The sequence below is a fragment of the Eretmochelys imbricata genome, chromosome 8 (genome assembly GCF_965152235.1).
Source record: "Eretmochelys imbricata isolate rEreImb1 chromosome 8, rEreImb1.hap1, whole genome shotgun sequence".
In the NCBI taxonomy this organism is placed as follows: Eukaryota; Metazoa; Chordata; order Testudines; family Cheloniidae; genus Eretmochelys; species Eretmochelys imbricata.
In genome coordinates, this window is record NC_135579.1 from 31,313,054 (window position 1) to 31,340,667 (window position 27,614).

Below are 27,614 nucleotides of genomic sequence, written 5' to 3' on the forward strand. Positions count from 1 at the left end.
GAGACCCAGTTACATTGCCGTTTTCAGAGCCTGTTCTTTGCAGAAAGGAGTGGGTGCAAGGTTATGCATTCTTGGGACCCAATCTATGCAGGGACGGATTTGGGAATGAAAGTTGTCTCTAGATCATGTAGAAGCAGGAACATATACCATATAGACCATTAAACTAACAAGTCACATAGTTCCTACCATTATAATAAATGTAGCCCTAAAGTGCAGGTCTCTACTGAAAAGTGGACTGTGACATATGGCATTTTTATTGACTTAATTTACACACGTTTTTTTAAATTTTATATCAACTTACATAAAATATATCAAAGTAAACAATACAATCTTTCAATACAGGTAACAGTCACTAGCAGTTACTCTGTACTGTACAAGCATTATACAGACATTAATTGATTTCAGTTTGCAGCTTAATGTAATTGGTACCATAAACTCGACATGAACAATAGTTTGCATAGCTTTGCTTTGTAAGAAAGCAATGTAATTCTCTGCTATGTAAACCACATGTGATCCTGCAATATGGAATGGAGAACACTTCACATGTGAGATGAAGGTTGGAAAATGACATCACTCTCATGTAGAGTTTTCATGCAGTGTATGAACAATGGAGAGTAATAAATACATTGTAGAAAGTATTTTGCAAATCTGTTTTTTTAAAAACACACTTTAAAATGAGATAATTATATTTTTTCATTAAAATCAAAAGGAATTTTAATCCATAATTTCAGTTAGCTGAATACAAATGGAAATATCATGAGGTTTGTATGTTCTTGTAGACCGTTGATCACAGACATTAAGCTTTCTTCTAAGTAGATCCTGCAGCGTATGTTAACTTGCATTGGTTTCTTGAACCGCGGTCTTTTCCATCAATCAGCAGAAGGGGTGTTCTTTGAAAGTAATCAATAATATCTGCCACTGAAGAAAAATCCTGTGGATTAAAAACAAAGGCGGTTGGGGGGTGTCGTCAGGATTCTCACTACTTCTCAGGCTAAAGCAGTACTATTTATTTAGACTGTGACTATTTGATGCTCTCTTGTGACTAAGTTTTGGATAAATTGCTGTACTGGAATAGACCATGAGGTCATCTACCACTGCATCAGCATTTGCTTCCAGTACTGGTCTTCCCATCTTGGATATCTCCATGGAACATTCTTGTCCAAAATTTCACTCACCCAATGAAGTTGTGAGGTATTATAAGGCAATCAGTTTTTCTTGAATTTAAGTCACTGGGCCCAATTCTGCTCTTCACTGCACCAGTTTGTATGTGGAATACCTTCAGTGAACTAAGTGACATTCTTCTTGGTAAAACTGCTGGACACTGGTTGAGGGGGAGGGATGATGCAAAGAAAGAAACATACTGTACCTCTTTTCCTTTCAGGCCAGTTCCTAACAAGTAAACTTGATTTTGCTCCTGATAACGAATCTGAATATTATATACTTTATCTTTGTATAATACCATCAGTACGTATGGATGTGTATAAGTTTTTCTTGAGCTGTCTCTCACCAAGAAAGTCCCATCCTAAAAGAATGCACATGAAAATCAAATCAATTTTTGACCAACATAGCAACCACGTAAGTAGAATGCAGAGTTTATTTCTAAATGCACATTCATTCTGGATTCTAATTTTTCAGAAAGAGAACAATTGCAACTACAGCTTTGAGGAAGTTAGACTAATTTCTTAAAGAAAGAAGCAAAACAGAAACAAAGCCTTGCAATCTGTTATCTAAAATGTCCCATTTCAAAGGCTAGTTCAGATGCAGTAATAGTAATTTTAGAGAGAAAAATTACTCTGATTTTGGGACACTTAGCAAAATGTTATGTGTGAAATTCTGGCCTTAGTGAAGTTGTTGGCAAAACTTCCACTGACTTCAGAGAAGCCAGGATTTCAGCCCAAAAGGTGAAACCCATTGGTGTTTTGGGGACTTTTGTACAAAGCTGAAAGGGATGCAGTCTACTACACTTAGAGGTTTAGACAATCTTGGAATGTTCTAACCTGCTGCATAAGGGGAACTGGAGCCTTTTCTATCAGAGTGAATGGGAGGGAAATGGGGAAATGAAATATGCTCCTCCCAGTGAGTGCTGGTTTAAAATATCTTTAGGAAAAGTGGATTAGCTAGAGGGATGCAGGTTTCTTCCATAGATGATCTTACCTCCTGGAGACAAAAGTTTCTATTGAGCTCCCTACCATGTGAAGCTCTCCCCACTCATTATTCCATCTTACATATAAAAATGATACTACCATTATGGTCCTCGTGGCCCGTGCCGCTTCCCGTAGCTCCCATTGGCCAGGAACGGCAAACCGCGGCCACTGGGAGCTGCGGGCAGCCGTGCCTGCAGACAGTCAATGTAAACAAATTATCTTGCGGCCCGCTAGCGGATTACCTTGACGGGCCGCATGCATCCTGCAGGTTGTCCACCACTGATCTAGAGTATGGGCTTAATAATCCTTAGACATCAGCTGAGCCTGGATCTGAGCTGACCTGTGTTGTTTTTTGTTGTATTCTTTGTAATAAACCCCACCCCCAAGAAGGGGGTGAGTTCAGTCTTTATGGTATGTGTGAACTGTGGTTTTAGAAAGACCAGGAGTACTTGTGGCACCTTAGAGACTAACAAATTTATTTGAGCATAAGCTTTCGTGGAGTACAGCCCACTTCATCAGATGCATAGAATGGAATATATAGTAAGAAGATATATATATATATATAAATATATATATACAGACACACACATACAGAGAACATGAAAAGGTGGAAGTTGCTATACCAACTCTAAGAGGTTAATTAATTAAGATGAGCTATTATCAGCAGGAGGAAAAAAAAACTTTTGTGGTGATAATCAAGATGGCCCACTTCAGACAGTTGACAAGAAGGTGTGAGGATACTTAACATGGCGAAATTAATTCCAGTTCAGCAGTTTCTCGTTGGAGTCTGGTTTTGAAGCTTTTCTATTGCAAAATTGCCACCTTTAAGTCTGTTACTTCCTCCTACTGGTTTTTGAATGTTATGATTCCTGATGTAAGATTTGTGTCCACTTAATCTTTTTGCATAGAGACTGTCTGGTTTGGCCAATGTACATGGCAGAGGGGCATTGCTAGCACATGATGGCATATTTCCTATTGGTAGATGTGCAGGTGAAAGAGCCCCTGATGGCATGGCTAATGTGATTAGGTTCTATGATGGTGCCACTTTTAATAGATATGTGGACAGAGCTGGCATCGGGCTATGTTGCAAGGATAGGTTCCTGGGTTAGTGTTTTTGTTGTGTGGTTACTGGTGAGTATTTGCTTCATGTTGGTGGGCTGTCTGTAAACGAGGACTATTTTTAGAATAGTTTAAGAAAGGTGCCCATGTATAGTTAGTTTCTTCCTTACTGATCCAAGTTTTTAATAGCCCTCTGGTAATGCTCTGCCAATCTGAACACTGTATGCTTAATCAGTCTGTGTAAGTACCTTTTTGTTTGGGTAAATGCAGGTGTGTGTGTGTGTGTGTGTGTACACCACCACTACCTCTCCCCCTCCACACACACATATAGGATGTGCCATGACATTTTGCGGGTACATTGATAGTGGCCTGGAGAAAATCTGGACTAGAATCTCTTTATGTAAAAGTTGTGTTCATTCACTTTTTCTATATGAATGCAAAGACATATATCAGGACACAAACCATTTAAACAATGTGCCAAGTATATCTATATCCATTTAAGGGTAACTGCTAAAACTGTACCTTATTTATATTCCTAAGAGCTGCTTCTGCTTCCTGCCGGCTGATGTCTGCAACATACCACTCTGCATTCAGTGAGTCCTGAAACTTTTGTTTTGTTTTTTTTTTTGGGAGGGAAAGAGGAGAAAGTTGGGTGTCAGTGAATTAATTTATGCGATGTTATAAACGTACATGCACAGAAATAGAGAAGAATTTAAATGGAGGAGGGGAAGGGGAAGTAGTGTATTTCCAGATACAGGGATGAGCATTTTTAGTTTTGACCTTGTTAAGTTGATTTAATCATTCCAATACCCTTTGAAGGTGTTTGCACATGCTGCCACCTTGCTACCATGGAAACCAGAGAAGTGAGGACCTTAGGTTTTTGGTAAACATCCTATTTCCTGTAACATTTCTTTTGTTATGTCCAGATGAGTCAGACATCTTAGGTCTCTCCTATTTTTACCATCAGCTGAGTTTAGAACTGTGGCTTGCTGTGGGCTCCCAAGCACCAAACCCATGCACACACAAACCTGTCTTACATGACTATTCAACGCATTAGCAAAAATCAGGTGCTAAGTGGAGGTGGTCTTCAAAGAAATATAGAGTAGGACTGTACTCGGAGAGACCGAATTTTCTTCCCTCACCCATTTTAGGTTGGTTTATTTGAGAGGAGAATTGAGTCCAAACCATCTGCGGGTATTTCAGCACATCTTTGCAAGACAGGAAGTGGTCTAGTAAACTTCACTATAGCTTCTGACTGTTTCACTGTACGTGTTTGCTGTATCTTCACTCCTCTTTTGTTTGGTGAAGACCAAGTAAGGAACAAAGGTTGGACATCGCAAGGCAAACCAGCAGCAAATGCAACAGTGTTTACCAAAGAATAACTGCTGACTAGAAAACCAATTTAGGAAAAACATAATCTCACATTTAATTGATTTGCTGTGCAAAGTGATTAGGATTAATGTCTGTCACATCATAGATGATTCATGCCTCCCCATTCTCGGGGCCACAATCTAAAAGGGATGACATGTGACTGCCCCACACATCTCCTCTGGCCAGTGAGCCCCCCAGCCCTGCTACCCCTGCTTCACCAGAGTTACCTGAACAGGAGGTGGGGACGGCGCTCTGTCCTTCTCCCGATGTGCCTTCCCCCCAGCATGTCGGCTGCTCTCCCTGGCAGCCAGGCCCGGGCAAGGAGCAGGATGGAGCTGCTTCTCATGTGGCTGAAGACAGTCACTACGGGTTGCTGCTGTGTGCAGCACGGCAGCTGCCTGAGAGACAGCCCATCTGGGAGGAGGTGGCAGTGGTGGGCTGCCCCCTGCCTGGGCTCAGTGCTGGGGGATGGACTGAGTGAGCCAAAAATGGGCTGTGGAGAGAGGGGCTTTCTCTCAGGCAGCCATGCTGCACAGAGCAATGAGACCCTGAGTGGCCAGTGTGAGAAGTGGCTGGTCCTGCCCCTTCTGCTCCTGGCCTGGACCAGCTCTGAGGGACGGGCTGAGCATGTCACGGGGCAGGTACAACAGGAGAAGGGAGCCCCTCTTCCTCCCCCTCCTCCAGGCCAAGCAAAATCGGGGGGGGGGGGCACTTGATCCTCTATACCCCCCTACCTCTGAGTCACATTATTATACCTCATCTTCATCCATGCTTGGTGGCTGCACAATCTGCCTGTTAGGAATTGGTAATGGAGGTCTGCCATCTGCTGGGCCTTTTGAAGGAGCTCTATTGATGTTACCTTTAAAGTTCCAGAATACATTTAAATTAAAAACAGAAAGATAAAACTTACTCTATGGAGCAGATATTAGAGTGTAGTTTAGGTCTTTGATTCTCAGTAATACCAAGGCCTCTTTACACCACTCAGGCAGCATAAGGGGCCTTAAAGTGGGTGAAAAATATACTCACACTTAGTGCAATTGAGAATCTGACCTAGATTTCTTTATGTAATGGGACAAATTCATCTTCGGTATACATGAGGGTTACTCCCATGGACTTTAATGGAACTTCAGGAGCTATGGATGCCTCAAAGGCAACTGTATTTGAAATAGGAATTACAGACGATGAACTCTATCTCAATTATTTAACTATGACAGTATCTTCAGTTACCTTAGCTACAGCTAACCTGAACTTCTACAGGTTTCAGAGTAGCAGCCGTGTTAGTCTGTATCCGCAAAAAGAAAAGGAGGACTTGTGGCACCTTAGAGACTAACAAATCTACTTATGCGCAAATAAATTTGTCAGTCTCTAAGGTGCCACAAGTCCTCCTTTTCTTTAAACTTCTACAGTTACAAACCACAAGGTCGCTCTGCTACAAGTTTATAAAATTGTATTGGAGAGAGAAAAAATTTGCTGCTTTTTTTTCCTTTGTGGAAACCTTGGACATTTAAATTAATGGTAACAGCTACCAGTGTTGAACATTCTTGAATGTTATGCCAAGAGATCATGATTTTCAATGTTGCTTATTTTTAATTACAGTATTTTTTGCGAATTAAATATGTAGCTGAGACAAACTTAATTTCACCTTGGAAATGTCTTTCATACCAGCCCAGGTATTGGTGTAGCATTATACAGATCTGAAACATTCATTGCTTTTCCCTACCATCACACAAATCATTATTGGAATGATATAATCACATGGGACTTTCAGCATGAATGTAGTCAATAGATAGTAATCTGAGACTAGTGCTTTTAAATTATAGCTCTAGTGAAGCAAACATTTATATCAAATTTTGTCAGTGCCTTAACTATATAGACAGCATTGCCAAAATTTAACAAGAAAAAAAAAACACCTTAAACATAGACTAAATGAACTAAAGAAGTTAAGTAACCAATGTTTAAAGTGGTCTGAAAAATTTAGGGGTCTATCATAATTTGGGAGTAGCAGTTCTGGTAAAACAATACTTAAAGTGTGCTCCTCAGAGACCTTTTTGGTGCTGCTGCTGCAGGAGTAAAGAGATGGACCAGAGCATCTAATATGAAAATAAAATGCATTCTTTACTCCTGGTGGGGTGGGAATGTGCCTTCCCCCACCCACCCACTTTAAGCACTGTATTTGATAGGTTTTTATTGCTTTTAAATCCAAAAGCTGAGCATCCATGACAGATATCATGCGCTGCAACCATAAGACTTCATTACATTTGGAGTGGAAATCCAGGTGCACAGAATACAAACCTAGCTGAAAGCGTGGTGGTAGTGATCCGCTTGAAGAAAGGCTGTTAGTACTGTTAAAGAAATCAATGAAATGGAAGTTTAACACACATAGGATATGTTGCTATAACTATATTATTTAATATTTGATACTGTGGCAGCTCCCAGAGGCACAGATCCACACCTGAGCCCCTTTGTGCTACATGCGATACAAAGATGGAAGCATACATAGTGCATGTCCCCAAAGGGTTCCATCCTTCTTCCTTTTTAGCACCCATGACAGATAAAGACATCCTGGTCTGCCCTGTATGAAAATTCACATGGTAATTATCGCCACTATTAACTCTCCTTGAGGTCTGGCACTCGGAGATAAGGTGCAGAGGGGCAGGGAACAGTCCATGGCACTACTACTCCTATAGGGACCATTTCAAGATCAGTACAATTGGAACCTAATTTCCCTCTAGAACCTATGTCTCTGTTGGGTTTCCAACTCATGACCCCTTCCCAAGCTCTTTCCTCATAAAGGGAGTATATGAAGCAAAACTACAAATTGTTACTCATTCTGGAATTTCCCCAAAACTTCCCCCCTTCTGTGTCGTCGTTCCCCCCCCCCAGCCCCCGCCTTGGCTGAAGAACAAGCATCACTCAAACATTCAAGTTCCAGGAGGTGCAAAAACTTGACAAGAGCTGGGCCAGTGACTGAGTTCACACTTCTAGCCTCATCTATGCTTAGTTTGTTTGTTCTGCTCTTGCTGAACTATTCAGCCCCACTTTATAAGCTCTACAAAGGCCTTTTCAGCTTCTTGTTAGAAATTTCTATAATTGAAACCAGCTCTCTTGGCAGTCCCAAAATGACAGCAGCCAAAGGCAACAATGAGTTTATCAGATCTTATCTCTTTTTCCCAGAAAAGTTTCACCTAAGAACCCACTACCAAGGGCTCCTCTTTTCCAGTGTCCAAATGAACCTCTCTTTGGATGTTCTGCAAAAAAGGCTCTGACTAAAATGTATATTATCATAGTGTCTCAAGCTCTTCTTTTAAGAAGAGGCATCTAATTTTGGATGTCCAGCTGTAGACACCTAAGGCCTGACTTTTTTTTTTTTTTTTTTAAACAGGGACTGAGTACCCACAATTCCAGTTGAAGTCAATGGGAACTGCAAGTGCTACAGTAATGCCTAGAATCCTCCTTCTGGGATCAGAACCCCATTGAGATAGGCACTACACAGATGTATAATAAGACAGTCTCTGCCCCCAAGAGAGTTTACAATCTCAATAGACAAGGTAGAGAAAGAATGGGAGAAACAGATAAATGCCTTTAGCGGGGCACTCAAAAATTGAAGGACCCAAAATTAGTGTCTAATTGTAGCTCTTACCAAAGAGGTCCTAATAGACTCCTCTCTTAATGAAGAACTAAGAGAGCATCCTAGTGTACCTGATATATATTGTCTGTATCTTTGGATTATATAGAGACTTAAGGTCTTGGGTATCATGGTTTTACAGCACTGGGGGATTCCCCTAAGATGGTGGAAACAGCCCAAAGCAAACAGAGGGGAGCTAAGGATCTGGCCTGTAGATATTAAACTCGTTGGGTAGTAATCATGTGTTCTTTTGGGTCTTGTACAGCATTATATACACTCTCATTCCTTAACAAGTAATAGCTCAAAATAAGTGAGACAATAACTAGTGCAACAAACCTTTCTGCATATGATCCAGGCATACTGTTGGATCCTGAAGGACTGTGTTTAGGGGGTGGCTTGACAGTCCTTGAAGGGAATGTGTTGGAGCTGAAGGGGGGCAAAGATAGCTGTTGTGCTGGTCTCTGGGGGATTGCTGTGAAGAGGAAAAGAGAGCTAGCTAAAAATATTAGCGTGAGGTTACCATGGGTACTCGTAAAAGCAGCTTGTAAAAAGGGGTGAAGTGAACGAATACTATCACACTGCAGACGGCAGTCTATCTAATCAGATACAAGCAATGGAGCAGTCTGTCATTAAAAAGCCCTTCAGAACAATATACTGGGTCTTGGAATATTAATTTATTGATGGTAGATGGTTTATTCTTGTGTATTCATTTTAGAGGTGGAAAATTCAGTAGAAAATGTCAAGTTTTTTTTTATCGTGTTTGTTTCTGAAACATTAGATAAGCTACAGTCCAGCTTTAGAAACCCCTTAACTAAAATATTACACTAAAATTAAAGACAAAGTCCCCTAGTCAGTTTTCTCTGCCATGACATTGCTGACCCTTGGATTTGAGACTTCTTTATTGTGCATCCTCCGCCTCAAGGATTTGTGTTCTGATGCCATCTTCATTGTATGGGTCAGCAGACAATTGGGCTACCACGCCAAAGATCTATAGCATGATAAACTTGCTCTCCTTTGGCACTACTCTCAGCCCAAGTTGGATTGGCAATAGGGGTGGAGGTTCAGAATGTGAATTCAGATCAGAATTGTGTAAATGGCCTCAATTTTTAATGGGATGAACCAAAACTCTGATATAGTCAACCTTAGACGTTGACATGTTGGAAAGCAAAAAGTGAATTTTACAACTTTGGTCCATATACATTATTTTTGTTATAAAGCATTACACAGCATCTCAGGAACTGTGAGGGGGGATAACTTATAAATGCTATTATTATTATTATTACTATTTGAGCCAAATATTACTCTTTGCTCACATGAGTCATTAGGACTATCCTCACATGAAGTTGATAGCACTATATGTTGGAAGAATGCAAGCAGGGTCTGGCCAATTATCTTATAGTAGATCAAGAGGTCACTAGGTTTTCATTCCTGCTTTTTAGGTGCTCCATGGAAATATTTGTACAGATATATACTAAGTTAATGGTTATAAAATTGTAATACATTTAGATAAGCGTAGAAAATACTGGTGTCTTGTAACTGGCTGACTGGAAGAAATTGTTGATATGCTCCAACTTCCTGTTTTTTGTGGCTTCATTACTTAAATTTGTGTGACATTTTTGAAGATTCCTACAGTCTGTCAAGTTATGCTGTGCTACCTTTTTTATTTTACAGTAGTAACTATAAATAGATCTGTGCAGTCTTTCATTTGAGCTTTTTAACAGAGAGAGAGAATGTAAAATAATTTAAGCACTTACACTCGTCTTCTTCCTGGGGAGAGAGGGGAAAAAAACAACAACAATGAACATTAAGAGGTTTATAATATCATAACTCTTAAAAATATTATCTCTTGACAAAAGCTACAAAAGAAAAGTAGGTGATTTTTTGAGTATGCAGGTAATTCACGATGGGCTGCCTACATTTACCTAATACATTGATATCATTGTCTTTGTGAAACACCAAATTCATTTTTTTTAATTGTGGTACTGAGGCAAGGAAATCACAGGTTTAGATTTTCAAAAGTGAGTAGTGATTTAGGTGCATCAATTTTTGGGTGCATAACTTGAAACAGCTTAAAGAGGTCGGAGGACAGAACTTCGGCTGAGGTAAATTGTCATAGTTTCCAGAGCAGGAGTTCAGCACTCTGAAGTTCCTTTAAGATCTATCAAGTCGGGGGAGCCTCAAACTGGGGTATACAAAATCACTAGTACCTTTAGAAAAAAAAAAATCTGGGCCTTGACACTCTGCCTTTTCTTTATAATGCCTCTAATATCTAAAATAACATATCCGGGATTAAACTGTCCTGGAGCAAATTTGTATGGAGGAAACTGACTGAAAGTGAAGCTGTGTGCTAAGTAGGAAGTACAGGAGAAAGTCAGTTATGAACAGCTCGGGAATGGAGGTTGTTTGTAACTCTGAACATTTTGTAACTCTGAACAAAAACATTATGGTTGTTGTTTCAAAAGTTAACAACAGAACATCGACTTAATACAGCTTTGAAACTTTACTATGCAGAAGAAAAATGCTGCTTTTAACCAACTTTGTTTAAATAAAACAAGCATACTTACCTTGTCAAATCTTTTTTTAAACTTTCCCTTTATTTTTTAGTAGTTTACATTTAACACAGTAATAAACTGTACAATATTTGCTTTTTTTAATCTCTGCTACCTGATTGCGTACTTCTGATTCCAAAAGAGATGTGTGTGGTTGATCGATCAGTTTGTAACTCTGGTGTTCGTAACTTGGAGGTTCTATTGCATAAGTATGTAAAGGAACTAGTCCATGTTAAACAGAACTACCAGCTTATGCAAGTTTTTTAATTCTATTGTAACACATACTTTAAAATCTTCTAATTGTAAAATAGTGTTTGCTCTGAAATATACTTACATCATATCTTCTTTCTGGTGCCCAGCCTTGCCTAAAATGAAGTAGGTGAAGAAACCAAATGTGAATTTTAGATGTAGAAAGTGTGAAAGAATGATACTCTACCCATATATACAGTGGGCCATGTTTTCAGCTGAGACTTAAGCTGATGTCAGTTTTTGCAGACACAAATGAATATGGGTATCAGTTTTAATCAGCAATTTCTTTTGCTCATTTAGATATAAGTTCTTGATTTGCAGCCACAAGAAGGTACTTGGATGTCTAAGCCCTGATCCTTTAATGAGCTTTGCAGAGATTCAGGGGTCCATCTGTGTGGAATTTATTGCATGGTTGGGGCTTAATTGATCTACATTTCAAGTGAAATAGTGCACCTGCTGTTTTCCTCACACAGAAATGGAGTTTGAGTATCTGGCCTTAAACTTCAACTGAATAATGAAAATATTAATTGTTCCCATGGAGCCCTTAGCCACACTGTCGTAGCTGAGGGCAGGCTTGTATGAAGATATCTGGCCTCCTTCCTAGCATTTTGGCTGCTGGTTGGTTAGCAGACCTCATAGTATGTTTCTTTTATATGGTATACAACCCTATCCAGAAGCTGTGTAAGAAAGGCCAGCTCTTGCTAAAGGAAGTTTTTTGTCAAGAATTCAGGGATTTGCAGGGTGACAGAGCTGGCCAAGTTGTGCGGAATAAATGAAAGCCTTCTCCCTCCAACATATCATAAAAGGGATATGGAGGTGGGGGTTGAGTTTGGTAGTCAGGATAATGAGGAAAAAGAAGTCTTTCTAGGAAGAAGACTAGAGCTGATGGGAGAATCATGGATACCATCCTCTTCTCTTCTGGAACTTGGCTGAAGTGAGCCGTACTTTGGGCCTTAACTGTGGCCTTTCAGACAGGGTTTTGGAGCTGTGCTCTGTCTCCACTCCAGCTCCAGGCAAAAACCTGCAGCTCCTCTGCTCCAAGTTCCGCTCCAAAGCCCTGCTTTCGGATGAGGCAAGCCCTGCTGTATTTGTGTTTGGCCCTTAAAAAGGCAGGGCTTTTTCACATTACAATAAGTGGGCAACACTCTTAGGCAGTGGTGTCTCTACCGACATTGACTAATTGTGTTTTCCAGATTGTTGTTGAAAATAGTTAAATATAGTTGTATTAACATTTAAAAATAAATGTTTACTTTACGGGTGGTGGCTTCCTTCCAGGGACTGGATTGCCTCTTTCATGTTTATCGGCTGGTGGTATGGGAGGCTTTTGTATCTTTGCTAACTGTTCTCCCAGAGATCTAAAATACAAGAGAGAGATGGTGTAGCAAAGGTCAAATGCTCTTTACTGCAATATAATTTGGTAACACTGATAGTGTATGTCACCCAGAGGCTAATGTCTTACCTTAGTTGTGGTGCCATGGGCTGTAAAACAGTAAGGAAAAGTTACAAGAACATATAAATATATTTTAAAATAGATCCAGGTACAATAAGAACCAACCAAATGGCCTCTTACCTTGTCAGGAAACACTGCCCTCTTCCCTGAAAAGAATAAAAAACAACACTTAAAAAAAAACTTAAAAAATTCATTATAAGTTCTGTGAAATAGTGGAGGCTCGCCAGGCCTGGTTTTGATACCTTTTCTGGTGCAAGATGAACTTAGCATGAACAGATACTGACCTGCTGCTGGGCTGTCTCTTTCAAACGTCGGCCCAGGACGATCCAGTGGGGGTTTTGTACGTCTGTCTATAGAAGGAGCTGGGGCTAAACATAAATACTGTGTAAAATATTATGCTAATATAATGTATCTGTCACAATCTGGTGTCCCTTCTTAGAGTTGCAAGCAATACAATTAGGGGTCATAATTAATAGTTAAGGTTGGCTGAATTTTGTGTTAGCTTCTTTATAAGGTTGATGGACAATTTCAATGTTTTAAAGCATTTTAAAATATTTTATTGATTTTAAATTTTCATTTGCCCAAAATTATGGGGGATGTCAGACAATGGCGGGGGTCAAACTAATTATTTAATGATGGTAGACACTGACATTCAAAAAGTTAAAGCTTTATAACCATTAAAAGACAAATTGTCAAATATACAAAGTAAATATCCTTAAATCAAACTTTAAGTTCTTAGACAATGTAAGAAATTCTGCTTATCTGTAAATTTTGATTATTATCAATGGAAATATTTTTTCATTGCTTTCGGGGAGTCAGCAAGGGGTGTGTCCACCCCACACAAGGCCTGAAGGGGTTAAGGTGACCAGGTAGGCCAATTAAGTGCTTAGGCTGCATCTGGAGTAGGAGCCAGGAAGCAGGGATTAATTAGAGACAAGACTCAGCTAGGCAGGAGCAGGAGGACCCTGTATAAAGCCCAGAAGAGTGGGGGGACTTTGCAGGGAAATAGTTTGCAGTTACTCCCTGTAAGGAGGGAATCTGGGCTGGCAAACCTGGTGGGGAGAGCCAGAAAGATAAGAGAGGCTTGGGGGAAAGCAGCCAGGTGTGGGATAGGGCATACCTTGGCTGCTGATGAGATGACCCCTGGGCCGGAACCTGGAGTACAGGATGGGATTGGTTTCCCCTCCCAGCCACTGGGGAAGTGGCACAGACCAGGCAGTGAAGAGCGATCTGCCTGGGACAATTCGTGCTGGAAGGCTTTGATACCCCAGAAGAAGAAGCAGGAGCTTCTGGAGCCAGAGAGGGGCTGCAGGCTAAGAGACATGGAGTGCAACCGCATAAGGGGTGTCGGTCTGGCAGAACAAATTCCCAGTACTGCCAGGAGGCAGTGCCATCCAGCGGTGAGTAGAGCACCCCATCACAGGGGTATAGAGCCACTAAAACAGCTCTAGCTGGAGACCATAAAAATATGCATTGTACCATAGTTTAAAAAAACCCAGACAAATATTTTCACTTACGTTTTAAAGGCTTGGCACTTTTATCTCTATTCACATCATTATTGCTTGATGGAGGAGGGTAGGGTGACATCTAAAACAAATGGTTTTTCAAATGATTAAAGTCTTTTCTGCATGTCCAGAGTTCAAGGATTTTTGTCTTATCCTCTGTGGCTATTGAACACATCTCTAAAATCAGCTGTCAACCTGTGCATCTGTTAGAGCCCAAAGGGCCATTAGGGTCCCCACCTCCACCGCCACACCCATTGCAGAATACTATCCAGGTAAAAGGCCTTTTCTGGCAACTGCAGCATTGTCCCTGTCATCTCTCTGCCCCTTTGCAGGAAACCCTTAGTGCAGAGTTCATTCCAGGGCAGGTTGGGAGCATGTCAGGAGCAGGAGGGAGGAGTAGCTAGAATAGTCTTGCTTAACTCCTGATGAAGAGTTTTGTGCACATAAATTCAAGGTCAAAAGTTATGAGCAGATCAAGGAGAGCATGGGAGCCTAGTCTTGCATTAAGGAGAGAGCTGCTGTGTCAGGGGCTGTCAAGTTCCTAGTGGCAGGACTGAGACCAAAGAGAGGAATGTGTTGCTGCGTATCTCATGAAAACGATTAAGGTGATTGCACTTAAGCCTGTATTGCCTCAGACACACCTATTCTTGCCAGAGTTTCATTGTATGGCCTTCCAAGTAATGGAGGGGAGAGGTACAGCAGACTTCATACCACTCAGTAGGGAGTTCAGTGCTTACTGATTAGTTTTACTTGTATCCATATATAGCTTTCATGCACATTTGTGCTGGAATACAGAAAATTTGTATAGCCAGCTCAAGGGCTTGCAAGATCAAAGCCCTAATCTGCCAAATTAGGAAAAGGGTAGTTCTGTTAACCCAGTGGGTGTTGACAAATTCTGAGTGTATCTAAGAAAACTGTCCAGCCTTCAGCAGGGGAGGGCAATGACATTTCTTTATCCTTAACTTTGCTTGTTGCCTTTGGCGAGTCAGTTCAGTGCTCTTACCTTTCCATCTCATTCAGCGCCAGATCCTGTAAACCCTTCCCCCTCCATGGAGTGCTGCCAAATTCAATGGGACTGCCATGGAAGTGACAGTTTTCAAGATCAAGCCCTCTGGGGAAAGCCAGAGTAGTGCTAAACAAGGTGTTCAAAGGCTACCATTTTCTTGAGAATTGGCAAATGGTCACTAATTACCAGTGTATATGGCAACATTGCAGTATAAAACAATTTCCATATATTTGTTCCACAAAAAAGAAGTAATCATTTTAGCAAAAAATAATTTTTCTTACAGCCAAAATAATTTCCCTCCTCTTTGTACACACACAATCATTATGTTGGACATGGAGTTATACTTGGACCTTCTAGGACATAATGCCAACAGAAACAAATGACATATTCTTTAAGAAAAGAAACATACAGGAGTGCCTCTACCCGCATATGATGCTGGTACAGGGGATGGGCCAGGTCGCTGTGGTGGAATAGGAGGCTGGGGAGACGGTCTAGCCGTTGTGGGTCTATCTAAAAAAATAAATAAATAAAAATTACAGACTGAACAGTTAAACACAAAAAAGGTTATTTTTCTTTCTCTCTGATTAGATCTTCATTCTTAAGTTTAGTTTATGGTTATGTAATTTTACATTACATGAAGAATCCAATTTTGCTGTGTTATATCTCTATAAATCCATAGTGACTCTGTCAATGGTTGTTTTACTTTCCCAGTCCTTTTTACACCTGACGACTAGAATGTCACTCTGGTATTACGTGCACACACACACCCCAGGCTCAGTTGTCTGTTGGCCTACACTTTATGTATTCATTCACACCACTGCAAAGTAAGTATAAAATACACCAATCCAGATGGTAGTGTTTTGCACCGAAGTAAATGACCTCACAGGTGTAGGCCAATGGAGAATCAGGACTAGAAAATGATGAAAGTATGCACGATACGCTCTGGGATCAAGTCAACTCCACATAGAAGCGATATAAAATTACAATGAAAATAGGTGTAAGTATTGTATCTTGCACTAGTTACATAGTGTAACACCAAACTAAATGGGGAGAAGTGTGTGTTTATCTTGATGCAGATCCCAAACGAAAGTCTCAGCCTTCATCCTACTGAAGACCAGGGCAAAATTCAGTGACCTGTTTGTTTTTTTGTTTTTGTTTTAGAGAAACAAACCTTCTGGCATCTTTCTTTCTATGACTAATTTTTTAGCATGTGCTTAACTTAACATGTATATTCACTAAGACTGCTTTGCCTACAACTAATGAGGCCTCTATCCAGCAAAGTGAACTCCTAAGTTGTCCCTTCAATATGCCTAAACCTCAATGTGATAAGACCAGAAGTTTAATGCTTTCACTCTCTTAGTTGCCAGTCTCAGAAAACATCCCAGAGTTTCCACAAATTTGCATCTTTCCATGAAAAGACATTTAGAAAATCCACAAACAGGTCTAGTAAAAGGCTCTATATTCTATTACCAATTCCCTAAAATATCCCATCCCTTCCAAAATTACATTTTGCACCAGTTACCTATGTACTCAGTGTTGCTTGGAATTGACTTGGCAGGAAATATGACATTATGGGGTGCTACATCATTGTTGGATGGAGGAGGTTCATAATCATCACTGTCATGTCCTGGTTCATCAGTTGGTGATTCATAATCAGCGTCTTGTTCCTGTTCCTCATCTGGGCTTTCATAATCATCTTCTTCTTCCTGCCATATGCAAGTGAAACACAGACAATGATTAGATACTACATAACTTAATGCAATAAGTTATGTAGTAAGCTTGTGTTTTTTACATGGTCTTGTCTTTCATCTTGCAGGATACCAAATTTTATCACCAGCACTCAGGGATTGTTTCATCTCTTCATCAAATGAAGTGATGGAGTGTATCAACATTTACACAGAGCATAACACTGCACAGCAGTTTAGCATAGGAAATGAATATCCTTTTACAATAGGAAACCCTGAGGAAGCTTAACAAGAGAGAGAGTTACTCAGTTGAATTTTTTTTCTCTCTAGGCTCTCATACCCGACCTATCTCCCAAGCCTCTAAGATTTAAAAAAGTTGCAGGGGATGTACAGGACCTCAGTTTTATTTCTCATGCAACCGATGTCAGAAGCCAAACTGGAGAATCATCCAGTGGTGCACTCTTCCTTAATGATGCTTCCTGCAAAAGCAGGTCTTTGTTAGGGGCTTTGTAGTCATGTGGTTCTGACCCAGCTCAAATAGGTATATTGTGAGATCTGATAGGACAGTGATGGGCAACCTCCAGCCCGTGGGCCACATGTGGCCCATCAGGGTAATCTGATTGTGGGCCCCAAGACATTTTGCTGACATTGACCGTCCACAAGCACCACCCCCTGCAGCTCCCAGTAGCCAGGGTTCTCAGTTCCCAGCCAATGGGAGCTGTGGGGAGTGGCACCTGCAGACAGAGGGGCCACAGGGACCTGCTGTCTCTGATGTGGAGCTTCTCACTGATCTGTAAATGGTGTAATATTCAGTGTAATTTCTCACTAACCTAGAGGGTGGAAGTTTCAGAAATGCTGGGAACTGGGCTAACTCTGCTCCCCCTGAAGTCCATGATAAAGCTCCTATTGACTTCAAGGGTATAGAATTAGGCCAGCACTGAGTGCTTTTGAAACTCCCAGCACATCCTCTTCTTTCCCCTTCTGCTGGGAGTGGGTAGCACAGCAATTGATGGAGCTTAAGGGAACAGAGAAGCTGCTTTGAGTATTAAGTGATCTAAAACATGATTCTTACAAATGAAGACCAGCCTTCTTCCTCTTCTTGACAGTATCCTGTGAAAGGAAACATAACCATGGACCTGTTAGCACATGTTGGCTTCAGAGTACCAAAGCCTCATCAGGTAAAAAAGGCACTGAGCATCACAAATAGTGACCACTAGAGCATCAAAATAACAGACCAGTTTGTCCAAGAAGAGGGATGTGTCTAACTCCCATGGCAGCCAACAGGAATTAGGTTCACATATTTGCAATTACCTTCTGGTTGAAGGTTATTAGTTGAACATCCCATGATTTCTGCTGTGACCAAGGCTATGTCTACACTGCCAAGTTTTTTTTGCCAAAAGCTATACCTTTTTTATTAAATCGCTTTAATTAAACCACTGTTGCATGTCCATACTGTGCTCCTTGTGCCACTGGAGTGCATCCACACTAGCAGCTCTTGCAACAACACAGACAGCAATACACTGTGGTAGCTATCCCACTGGGCATCTGGTCGTACGGTGCTTTGGGAAGGGTTTGCAATGCCTCATGGGGCAGGTACAGCATCAGATGATGCAGGTTTCTCAATTCCATTGTTCCATGGGCATCCTACTACATTGCTAGCTGCTTTTCAACTGAAGTGTGTGGGGGAGAGTGTGTGACAGGGAGTGTGTGAGTATGGGGGAGACAGGGAAGGAGACACAGTGTATGTTGGGGGAGAGTGAGTGTGTCGGCATGCTGTCTCCTAAGTTCAGACAGTCGTGAAAGTAACTTGTTCTGAGGCAGGGGGAGGGGAAAACCCCAACATCAGCCCTCGCCTCCCTCCCTGGCTCTGCACAGCACACAGTATATGTGTGTCTCACACACACACACACACACATTCACCCCGGCCTGCCTGCCACTGTGTTCTTAGTGTGGGAGACGACAGAAGCGTTCCATGTTAATGATTTGCTTTGTGTCCCAGAGCAGAGAGCACCACAGTACTCCAGCTGTCTGAATGGAGCTTTGAAAGGGGAGGGGCACATGGCTGCTGAGTTCAAAACAATGGACAGAGCGGTCACTGCAGGCATTGTGGGACATCTCCAGAGGCCAATTACAGCGATAAAAGCAAGCAAGGTGTTTACACTGACACTTTGGGGATAAAACCTTTCCGCACTCTTGTCGAGGGGGTTTCATTATAGCGCTGCAACTGAGGAGTTTCCTTGCAAAAAGTGTACACCTCTGCTGTGTCATCGCCAAACGCTGCCTTTTGGCCAAAAAAACTTGGCAGTGTAGACCAGGCCTCAGATGTGTCCTACCTTTTCAGATTTAAATGCTAGTTGAAGAATAAAGCATTCAGAACTGACTCAGCGGTTAACCTCTCATCTCATGCTTTATCTTGTTGCTAATATTGAAAGTTTGTGTGCAGAGCTGGGCAATTTTTTTTTTTCAAATAATAGTTCTTTTTCAACTGAAAAGCATTTTGGGGGTCTCTGTACATATTTGTGTATTCAGGTCCAATCTGCAAATAGTTTTGGCTGAAGGGGAAAAAAAAACTTCAAGAAAATTGTTTTGTGTCAACAAAATGAATTTTGACTTTTTTATTCACCAAAATTTTGAAGAAAAATTTGGTTTCAGTTCAAATCTGAATGGAGTTTTTTCCAGATTTTTCAGTTTGGTCCCTGAACCAAACAATCCATTATTGGCTCAGCTCTAGTTATGTATCCTTTTTAACCCATTTTCAATAGGACCAATGAGGGAGTAGTAACCTGTGGAAGTACGGGTGCTCTTGGCCCAGCTAGTAAAATGTTTAAAATGGAAGCTCAGTGCAGGGAAGCCAGGTGGAAGCTGCTTAGCCCCTAATGAAGTCTAATTGCAAAGGGGAGAGGACATTGTGCCTTAGAGGTTCAATAGTCACATGACTGCTCCCAGATTGCATCTATTTCTCCACTTTTCTTCCCCCCATTGTTCCTCCATCCCCACTATTAAAACATCTTTTGTTAGATCTCCAACTTGATGTTTCTCCTTTCATTCCTTCTCTCACCCCTTGTGCTCTCTTGACTTCCTGTCTTTCTCCTCTTGCTCTTGGCCCACTCATCTTCCCTTCTCCTCACCTTCTGCTCTTCTACTTCCCTCCTTTTTCTCTGCCTTTCACACCTTCCTCTCCTTCTCTCCTCACTGCCTGCTTTATCTCCCCCCTTTGTTGTCATTCTCTCCTCCTTTCCCTAATGAGCACTGCAGGTATGGCGGTGGGGGGCAAACATGAAGAGCGCTCTCAGCATCCTCGGTAGGCAAGGGGAAATTTGGAGCATCCCCCTGTCAAGAAAACATATGCAAGGACTTTTCTGGCCCAACTGTACCTGTTTACAGAACCTTGTTTCACTTACTCAAAAAACCTTATTGAATTAAGGTATCAACTAGTGTAACATTCCTTATTTGGTAACAGACACAACCCAAGCAGTTCTAACAAGAGATTGCATCACTCTGCACACACCCCACCCACATCCTCCTGGCATGTGCTACTCCCAGGTCTATTAAAGGCACTAGCTACGATAGCCCCCAGCATTTGGGTGTGTTTGGATCTGAGGTTTTCCTTCGTGCTCATCTCTAATATCAACCATAATTTAGCTCATTAAATTGCAATTAATCCTGGAAGTTCTTGGACAGATGTATTATCCAAACTGAATTACTTCTATCTACTCAAGGTTAAACTCAAGGTAGATGAGAAAAGCTTGAAGATCTATGAGCATAAATATTTATCAGAGAATTTTTGAGTGAAGACAGTTGGATGGCAATGACTGTAAATAAACTGTGCAAGCAGCTAATTAATATTTTAATCTTTTTAAATACGCTGTGTATTTAGATAGACAGCAAGTACATATTTACCTGTATTGTCAGGAAACTTCTGCGGCTGGGTCCTGTGATGACATTAAAATTTTTTTTCACATTTTAATGATTATGAACTAAATATGTTTAAGTTTAGTAAAAGCTATAGCATAATTAGAGTTGAAGATAGTCTTCCAATATACAAGTGAACTTTATTTTGACCCCTTTCCCTACTAACTTTGCCAAAAAGCTAAAAATAAACTGCCTGAAGTTTCATAAACCTGATTCTAATCCAGGCTAGATTATTTTGGAAATGTTTAAGGCAAATTAGACCGTGTGTGTGTGTGTGTGTGTGTGTGTGTGAGAGAGAGAGAGAGAGAGAGAGAGAGATGTTTGAGAAGTTTGGTCATCTCATCTCATTTTCGGAGCTCTCTTCTATGTAGCCCCACTCCTGCACACATATGCACATATTTTTAACTGAGTAATTCCATTAAAGTCAGTGGGAACTATTCACTGTCATACAGTTAAGTACATAAGTGCTTGCAGGAGTGGGGCCTATTCTGTTTGTACTTAATTTTGATCCAGTTTGGCCTAAAAATCCCACAGTCTTCCACATTTGGTCAATTTCATGGGTTGTTAATTACACATGTGCAAAGTGGGTATAAAACCATGCTACCCAGATCATGATGGTGATGTTCTATAGTCATTTTGCACCAGTGGCAATGACTACAAAAGGTGTAGGGCAGTGGGAAGCCAGGGACTCCAAATGTGTGTTAATCTGTGGGCTTTGGCAAGGACTAGTGCTTTTCGCTAATTTCAACCAAGGTTTATAGGATAAATAATTTAGTTATTAATAGTGGTTTATGTTTATATTGTGGTGCCTACTGCATTTATGAAATCTGCATTGTTTAAGAGGGCTCAATGTCAGAAGCTACTCTCATCAACTGGGGAGCAGGAGGGAGACACCCACATGCAGAAGTGAATGTAAGCTGGTACGCCCCGGTATGGCGTACCGGCAAGAGCTGGTGCACCATACCGGGACCGGCTTTCCCAGACAGCAATTTAAAGCCCTGGGGTAGCGGCGGTGGGGCTCCGGCGGGTATTTAAAGTGCCCTGGAGCTCCAGCCGCCACTACCACCCCGGCCCTTTAAATCCCCGCCGGAGCCCTGCAGCCGAAGCCCTAGGGTAGCGGCGGCGGGGCTCCGGAGGGGATTTAAAGGGCTGGGGCGGTACCAGCTTCCGGAGCCCCGAGCCCTTTAAATCCCCGCCTGAGCCCTGCTGCCCAAGCCCTGGGGTAGCAGCGGTGGGGCTCTGGATGGGATTTATAGGGCCTGGGGCTCTGCTGCGGTAGCGGCAGCTGGAGCCCTGGGCTCTTTAGGTGGCCCCTGAGCCCCTGGGCTCCCAGCCACCTCTGCAGCTAGTAGGTCGGGAATGATTTAAAGGGCCTGGGGCTCCCAGCCGCCACTACCGTAGCTGGAGCCCCGAGCCCTTTAAATCAAAATTTTTAAGGCCCTGCCTCTTCTGGTTGAAGCTACGCCCCCTGCACAGGACTCTGGCGTTCCAGTAAGTCCTTTAACTTACTTTCACCCCTGCCTACATGTAGGGCTGAAGGGGTTAGTTTGGGGATGAAAGGGTCCACTGTGAAGTCTGGAGCTACTATTTTAGCTATTGTAGCATGGCAGTTGTGTTTTCATAATGCTCCTTTCTTTATGATGACAGCAGTAAAAAAGGCTCCCCAGATGACCCATTAAGAACGTTTTCCTGAACTCTCCATCCCAAGAATCCCATCATGGATGTTTAGGGACTGGTGACATGAAAAATAGAATTCAGAGAAATTCAGCCAATTTATCCTAGTGGCTGAGATTTTTTTCAGAGCTCCACAGAATATTTTGACAAATTATCTATTAAAAGTAATTAGCAATGTCTAAATCACCTGAACAGCTTAGAAAATCTCAAGCAATAATGAACGAGAGATCCCATATTTTATTAAAATATAACACAGAACCCCACTATATTAATAATTTTGCTAATTTGTGAACCTGCTGATACTCATTCAAAATATTCAAAATAAATCTAAAGCAGTCTCGTGTCTTTTCTCCCCAAAGATTTAATATCAACATCCTCTAGAGACATCTCCTATTAAGGTTTTCTTAATTTTATAATATAATATACTGATATAGTCATATATTACAAAGTATTGTAATTTTTATTCTGTTTTATTCATTACAATTTGTCTTTAAAGCACACCTCCAATAGTATATTAATATTAGTACCATAAACAGTAATAAATAATTGTAATTAGCTTAACTTCCCAAAATATGGCCCAGTGTTAAAACACTCATGCACATGAGTAAATTTGCTCACATGAGTAGTGTGACTGAGCTCAATTGGGTTTCTCAATCTGAAAGTCATGGTAGGTTTGGGATCTTAGTGAGGTTGTACTGCACTAACATGAATAACCGTAGAAAGAATAAATTGAAATTCCTTTTTATCATGTTTTCTGAGACTAATTTTGCTATTCAGTAACACTGGAGATCTTCTGTTAGCTCAAATGGAAAATTATTCTGAAAAGTTTTGTCTTAATAGTTTGCAAAAGAAAGAGGACTGAAAGGTTTACTTACCGTTTTGGGAAGAAACTTATTCTTCCTTCATTCCTATTGATTTCTTGACTTAACTTACTTATGATTCTGTTTAAAATAAACAAACAAAAAAACCTGTTATACAAAAATGATTTCCTTAATACCTATCTCCTCTTCTTTTAGTTCAATGCTGCTTTAATTGGTTATTCCACTTATTTGATTTTTCTTTTCTTTTTTAAAATTTTATTTTCCTTCCCCTTCCTTTTGGGTAAATAAAATCTGTGAATGCAGGGTATCATACTCTACTGCATCACTAGGGTGGTTGATATGCATTCTTATCTCTATGCCCAATGCACTATAGTATTTTTATTGTCAAAAACAAAATGGCCAAAAAAATTGAAAAGTTGGGAGGGAGCACACATCAGAATGTGATACCATGTAACAGAATGCTGATTGGTTAAGCATTATCTCACTTGGGTGATCCACGAAGAGGTGACAGCAAATGCTTCTACAGAGAAGCTTGTGGAGGGGCCCCTGTGGCAGAGTGGTGGAGTCCTGGAGGGGCTTTCAATGGACCAGAGGAAATAGGGGCTGAATGTGAATGTGAAGGAACTGCTGAGGCTGATGACCTCACAAGAGGTAGGGGAGCCTCTGGCAGGGGTGTTTGGTCCAGGTGAGAGTTAGAGAGTGAATCTCGAAAGAGGGAGATCTGGGAATGGTGATGGGGCATCATAGGGAATAGGGAGCCAGAGGGTCAGAAAGAAGGTCTGGCTGGACTTGCCTGGGGATAGAGGCTACCTGAGAAAGGGTTAGTAGAGCTCCAAGGAGGGAACCCGAAAAGTCTGAAGAATGCTCAGCTTGCAGTTCACCCCAGAAGCTTCCCACATCATACATCGAGGTGGGCTTTGGAGGGGGAGAGATTCCTTCAAGAAAGTGAGCACTCCCAAAAACATTCCAGTGACCCAGCAGCAGAGGTTGCGGCTGAGAGATGACACTGGACATGCACAGGTCACGGCACAATATGTATGTATATTTGTAAATAATTAAGATGCTCCAAGCCAGACTTACAAAGTCAGGGTAAGATCAGCAATTTCTGTGCATACAACTATTTCTCTAAGGCTCCAGTTCCATTCTAGATTACATTTGTTCTTATTGTAATAAGTTACTTTTATTTTCACTAACTCTGATTAAATCAGAAAAGGTATTCAGTCACCAAACTGACTACCACTTTTTGAAGGGATGCTACCTAATAATTACCACATGCAAGAGAGTATCTCTGCGTTTCCAATTCCTGGGGAGAAAGGGTTAAAATCTTGAACCTTGAAATCTAAGAGAAATAAGAAGTGAATACTTGATGGTGGCAGCAAAGGTACCTGACAGACCAGGGGTTCTCAACCTATATGCTATAAAAACTCCATGGCCCACCTGTGCCACAACTGTTTTTCTGCCTATAAAAGCCAGGGCCGGCCTTAGGGGGTAGCAAGTAGGGCAATTCATTGGGGCCCCACAAAGCTAAGCTGCTCAGGTTTAGACTTAAGCCCTGGGTGGCGGGGCTAAGGGTCCCAGGCTTCAGCCCTGGGTTGTGGGGCTTCAGCTTTCTGCCCTGGGCCCCAGTGAGTCTAATGCCAGCCTCGCTTTGTGGACCCCCTGAAACCTGTTTGTGGCCCCCGGGGGCTCCTGATCTCTGGTTGAGAACTGCTGACCGAGACTACATGGAGATTCCTTGAGCTCTGCCCCCTTCCCTGCTCACAGTGCATAGTTGCCAAGTACCTATGCGGCAGCAGTTCACCAGAGGGGGAGCAGGTCGTCACAGTGTAGAATAAGCACTCCTGACTCTTCTTATCCTCTGCCTTTTCAGCCAGAGTCACCTAATCGGGATCCCTTCCATAAGCAGAAGCAGACAGGATAATCTGACCTATGTCACATCCAGCATTTGCAGGCTGTGCCAAAAATATTCATATATATTCAATATTTTGGGGCTGAGACACTATGACTTATGTAATTTTTCAGTAGTGCATGTTTGCAGTATTAGCGATGGGTCACATGAGTGATATTTTACCTTGGAGCAGATATGCAACTATTGCTCGTGATGTAAAGTAAACAACTCTAGAGGTTTCAAAGTAACAGCTGTGTTAGTCTGTATCCGCAAAAAGAAAAGGAGTACTTGTGGCACCTTAGAGACTAAAATTTATTTGAGAGTAAGCTTTTGTGAGCTACAGCTCTAGAATCCATGGAAGCCAAGAGAGTAATCTGTACTCGCTGCCTTTGTGAGAGGTACCCTGAGACTCAGGGCCAAATTCACCACCAAGGTAAGCGGATGCAACTCTGTTAAAGTCAACAGAGCTGTGCTAGCTAATGGCAGTAGTAAACCTGCCCTTGAATATTTTATTTTGTTTTAAAGACAGTTGTACAGTTGTGATGAGTCATGGTCTTATTTTTAATTCCCCTTGTGCCTTTGGTCAGGAAATAACCTTAGGAAAGTCCCACGAATGCTGAAAACGCTTTTTGAGATTTGCATTTCGACATAGTTAAAAACATCCAAACTACTTCTAGTTCTTTTTTTTTTCATGTAGGTGTGTCAGATATAACAATTATGGAAATAAAATATTTGACGGTAAAAAGTCAAGAAATTAAAGACCCTGTTTGGTTGGTGCCTGACAAAAACAACAACCCTTCTGACTTCTCTAATATGATACCATCTTTTCTTACTATACAATTACACCACAGGCCTTAAACAGATCAGTCAGACTTTGGCATCTGTTCATACGCCAAATTCATTGATTATGGCTTCAGTGTAAAATTAAGGTGACTATTTTTATGTTCCTCTTTCTCTGTTTTTCCACAAATCAGGACCCTCTAATTTCTTCTGAAATAAGCAATAACATGAAACATGTGAGCTCTTTGGGGCAGGAAATATATCCATCTCTATGGGCCTGATTCTCTAAAGACTTCTGCACAGGTCTCATTTTATGCACTGGGACTAGTTACACTGAAATCAAGCACATGTTTAAGTGTGTTGTTTGGTTAGGGCTTAACTGAAATAAATGCAAGAAATCCAGCACTGTCCTATTAAAAAAAATTGAACTAACATATTGCATCCAGTACCACCCAAGCAACGTTAATCTTATTCTCAGTATTCCTTTCTCTATCCTCCTTGCCTCTTCCCCCCGCCCTCCCCCCTTGGCCCCAGAACATAGTGTCTTGAGGCACTCAGTGAAATTGGAAATAATTCAGGGAAAGGATTGTGTCCTTACTCACCATGCAAAGTTCCCCAGTGACCTATCATTTTGTAAGCAAGTATCAAATAGTAACTTAAAGTTATAATTATCCTATCTGAAAAATTAGAAAACGGAGTCATTTGAAGTCATGGACACCCAGCCAACCACCCTGCTATAGTGGGGAAATGGGGAGGAGGCTGCAGGAAAGCATTAATATTTTCAACTTTTCTTTTCTGCACCAGAACTTGGAGTTCTCTGATTTGTATGCAGATTTGACATTTGCCCTTTTTAGAATCCCAGAAACAATATCCTTGTTTAAAAGGGATTCAGGTTGGATACATCTGAGATCTTCCCTAACACAAGCTCTAAAAAGCAAGGAAGTACCAAGTTACGGAACACCTCTTAATTGTGTCACACACCCTGTCTCCTCAGAGTGACAGATTCTACATCTTCACAAGCTACTTCCTTCTGCTGCAACTGATAAGTAAACTGACTGCACCCAGCCTTCTCCTCTCCCTTAGCATATAACACATACAACTTTACCTACAACCTCAGCAACTATTCTGGGGTAATGTATGTAGACAGGGTAGATATGTTGTGTGTTTGCAGGGAACAGGGTTTGAAAACTCATTGATATGTCAAACTTTTTTTTTTATGAGCAGTTCTCTTTTTTTATAGTCTCTTTGGGAGTAGTTTACATTTTCCATTTCTTTTCCATTTAAGTAGGAAAACAAAGCATCCAGTCTAGCTCCAATAATCTCTATCCAGTCAGAACATCAAAGATACTGGGATTTCTGGCCATGGAGAACTTGCAGCACTGACCCCCACATTGGCTGCAGAGGGAATTTTCACTGAGCAAAGATTGCAGGACTTGGTGAGCAGTTTGCTCATCTCATCTTGCTGAAATAAATTCATTACTTGCTGCTTCAAACACTTCCTACTATATCATTCTTCTCAGATGAAAAATGTTTTTCCCTACATATAATATCCACAAATGATCTTTGCTCCTTTCCTTGTTTCTTTGTAGTTCTCCGTCTGTCTGTATCCATCTTTTGTTGCTTGTATACTCTTTGAGGCAAGGAGAGTCTTTGTTCTGCATTTTGTACAGTGCCTCCTGGTCCATGACTAGAACTCCTAGGCATCGTAATAATAGAAATAATTCATCTATCACAAGCCTTCAGCCAAGGCTTAGCGATGACATGAGCAAACCATTTCTTGCTTGCTTTTTCTGAGAACTGTGTGCCCTTAGCAACAAATGTTTTTATAGAACATTCAGGCACGGAAACAGCTGGGTCTGCAGCTAGGTAAGGGAGGAAGTATCAAAACCACACTGC

The 27,614-nt window shown here is 41.3% G+C and overlaps 1 protein-coding gene across 2 annotated transcripts in view; it reads right to left on the reverse strand.

Moving 5' to 3' along the window:
* Positions 1–236: 236 nt before the first annotated feature.
* LCP2 (lymphocyte cytosolic protein 2) overlaps positions 237–27,614 on the reverse strand; it is a 52,044-nt gene continuing 24,666 nt past the window's right edge. Inside the window, exons 4-21 of one of the 2 annotated variants that reach the window (XM_077824173.1) lie at positions 23,105–23,170; positions 20,544–20,575; positions 17,716–17,753; positions 16,481–16,664; positions 15,368–15,468; positions 13,965–14,034; positions 12,732–12,815; positions 12,568–12,593; positions 12,457–12,476; positions 12,248–12,352; positions 11,083–11,113; positions 9,954–9,966; positions 8,536–8,671; positions 6,867–6,916; positions 5,330–5,433; positions 3,726–3,809; positions 1,367–1,522; positions 237–931 (exon numbers count right to left, since the gene is read on the reverse strand). In XM_077824173.1, the coding sequence (XP_077680299.1) occupies positions 809–931; positions 1,367–1,522; positions 3,726–3,809; positions 5,330–5,433; positions 6,867–6,916; positions 8,536–8,671; positions 9,954–9,966; positions 11,083–11,113; positions 12,248–12,352; positions 12,457–12,476; positions 12,568–12,593; positions 12,732–12,815; positions 13,965–14,034; positions 15,368–15,468; positions 16,481–16,664; positions 17,716–17,753; positions 20,544–20,575; positions 23,105–23,170 (1,423 nt within the window). In that variant the 3' untranslated portion in view covers positions 237–808. Of the gene's footprint in view, positions 1,523–3,725; positions 3,810–5,329; positions 5,434–6,866; positions 6,917–8,535; positions 8,672–9,953; positions 9,967–11,082; positions 11,114–12,247; positions 12,353–12,456; positions 12,477–12,567; positions 12,594–12,731; positions 12,816–13,964; positions 14,035–15,367; positions 15,469–16,480; positions 16,665–17,715; positions 17,754–20,543; positions 20,576–23,104; positions 23,171–27,614 lie in introns of both variants that reach the window. The other variant, XM_077824172.1, reaches the window with a different exon arrangement.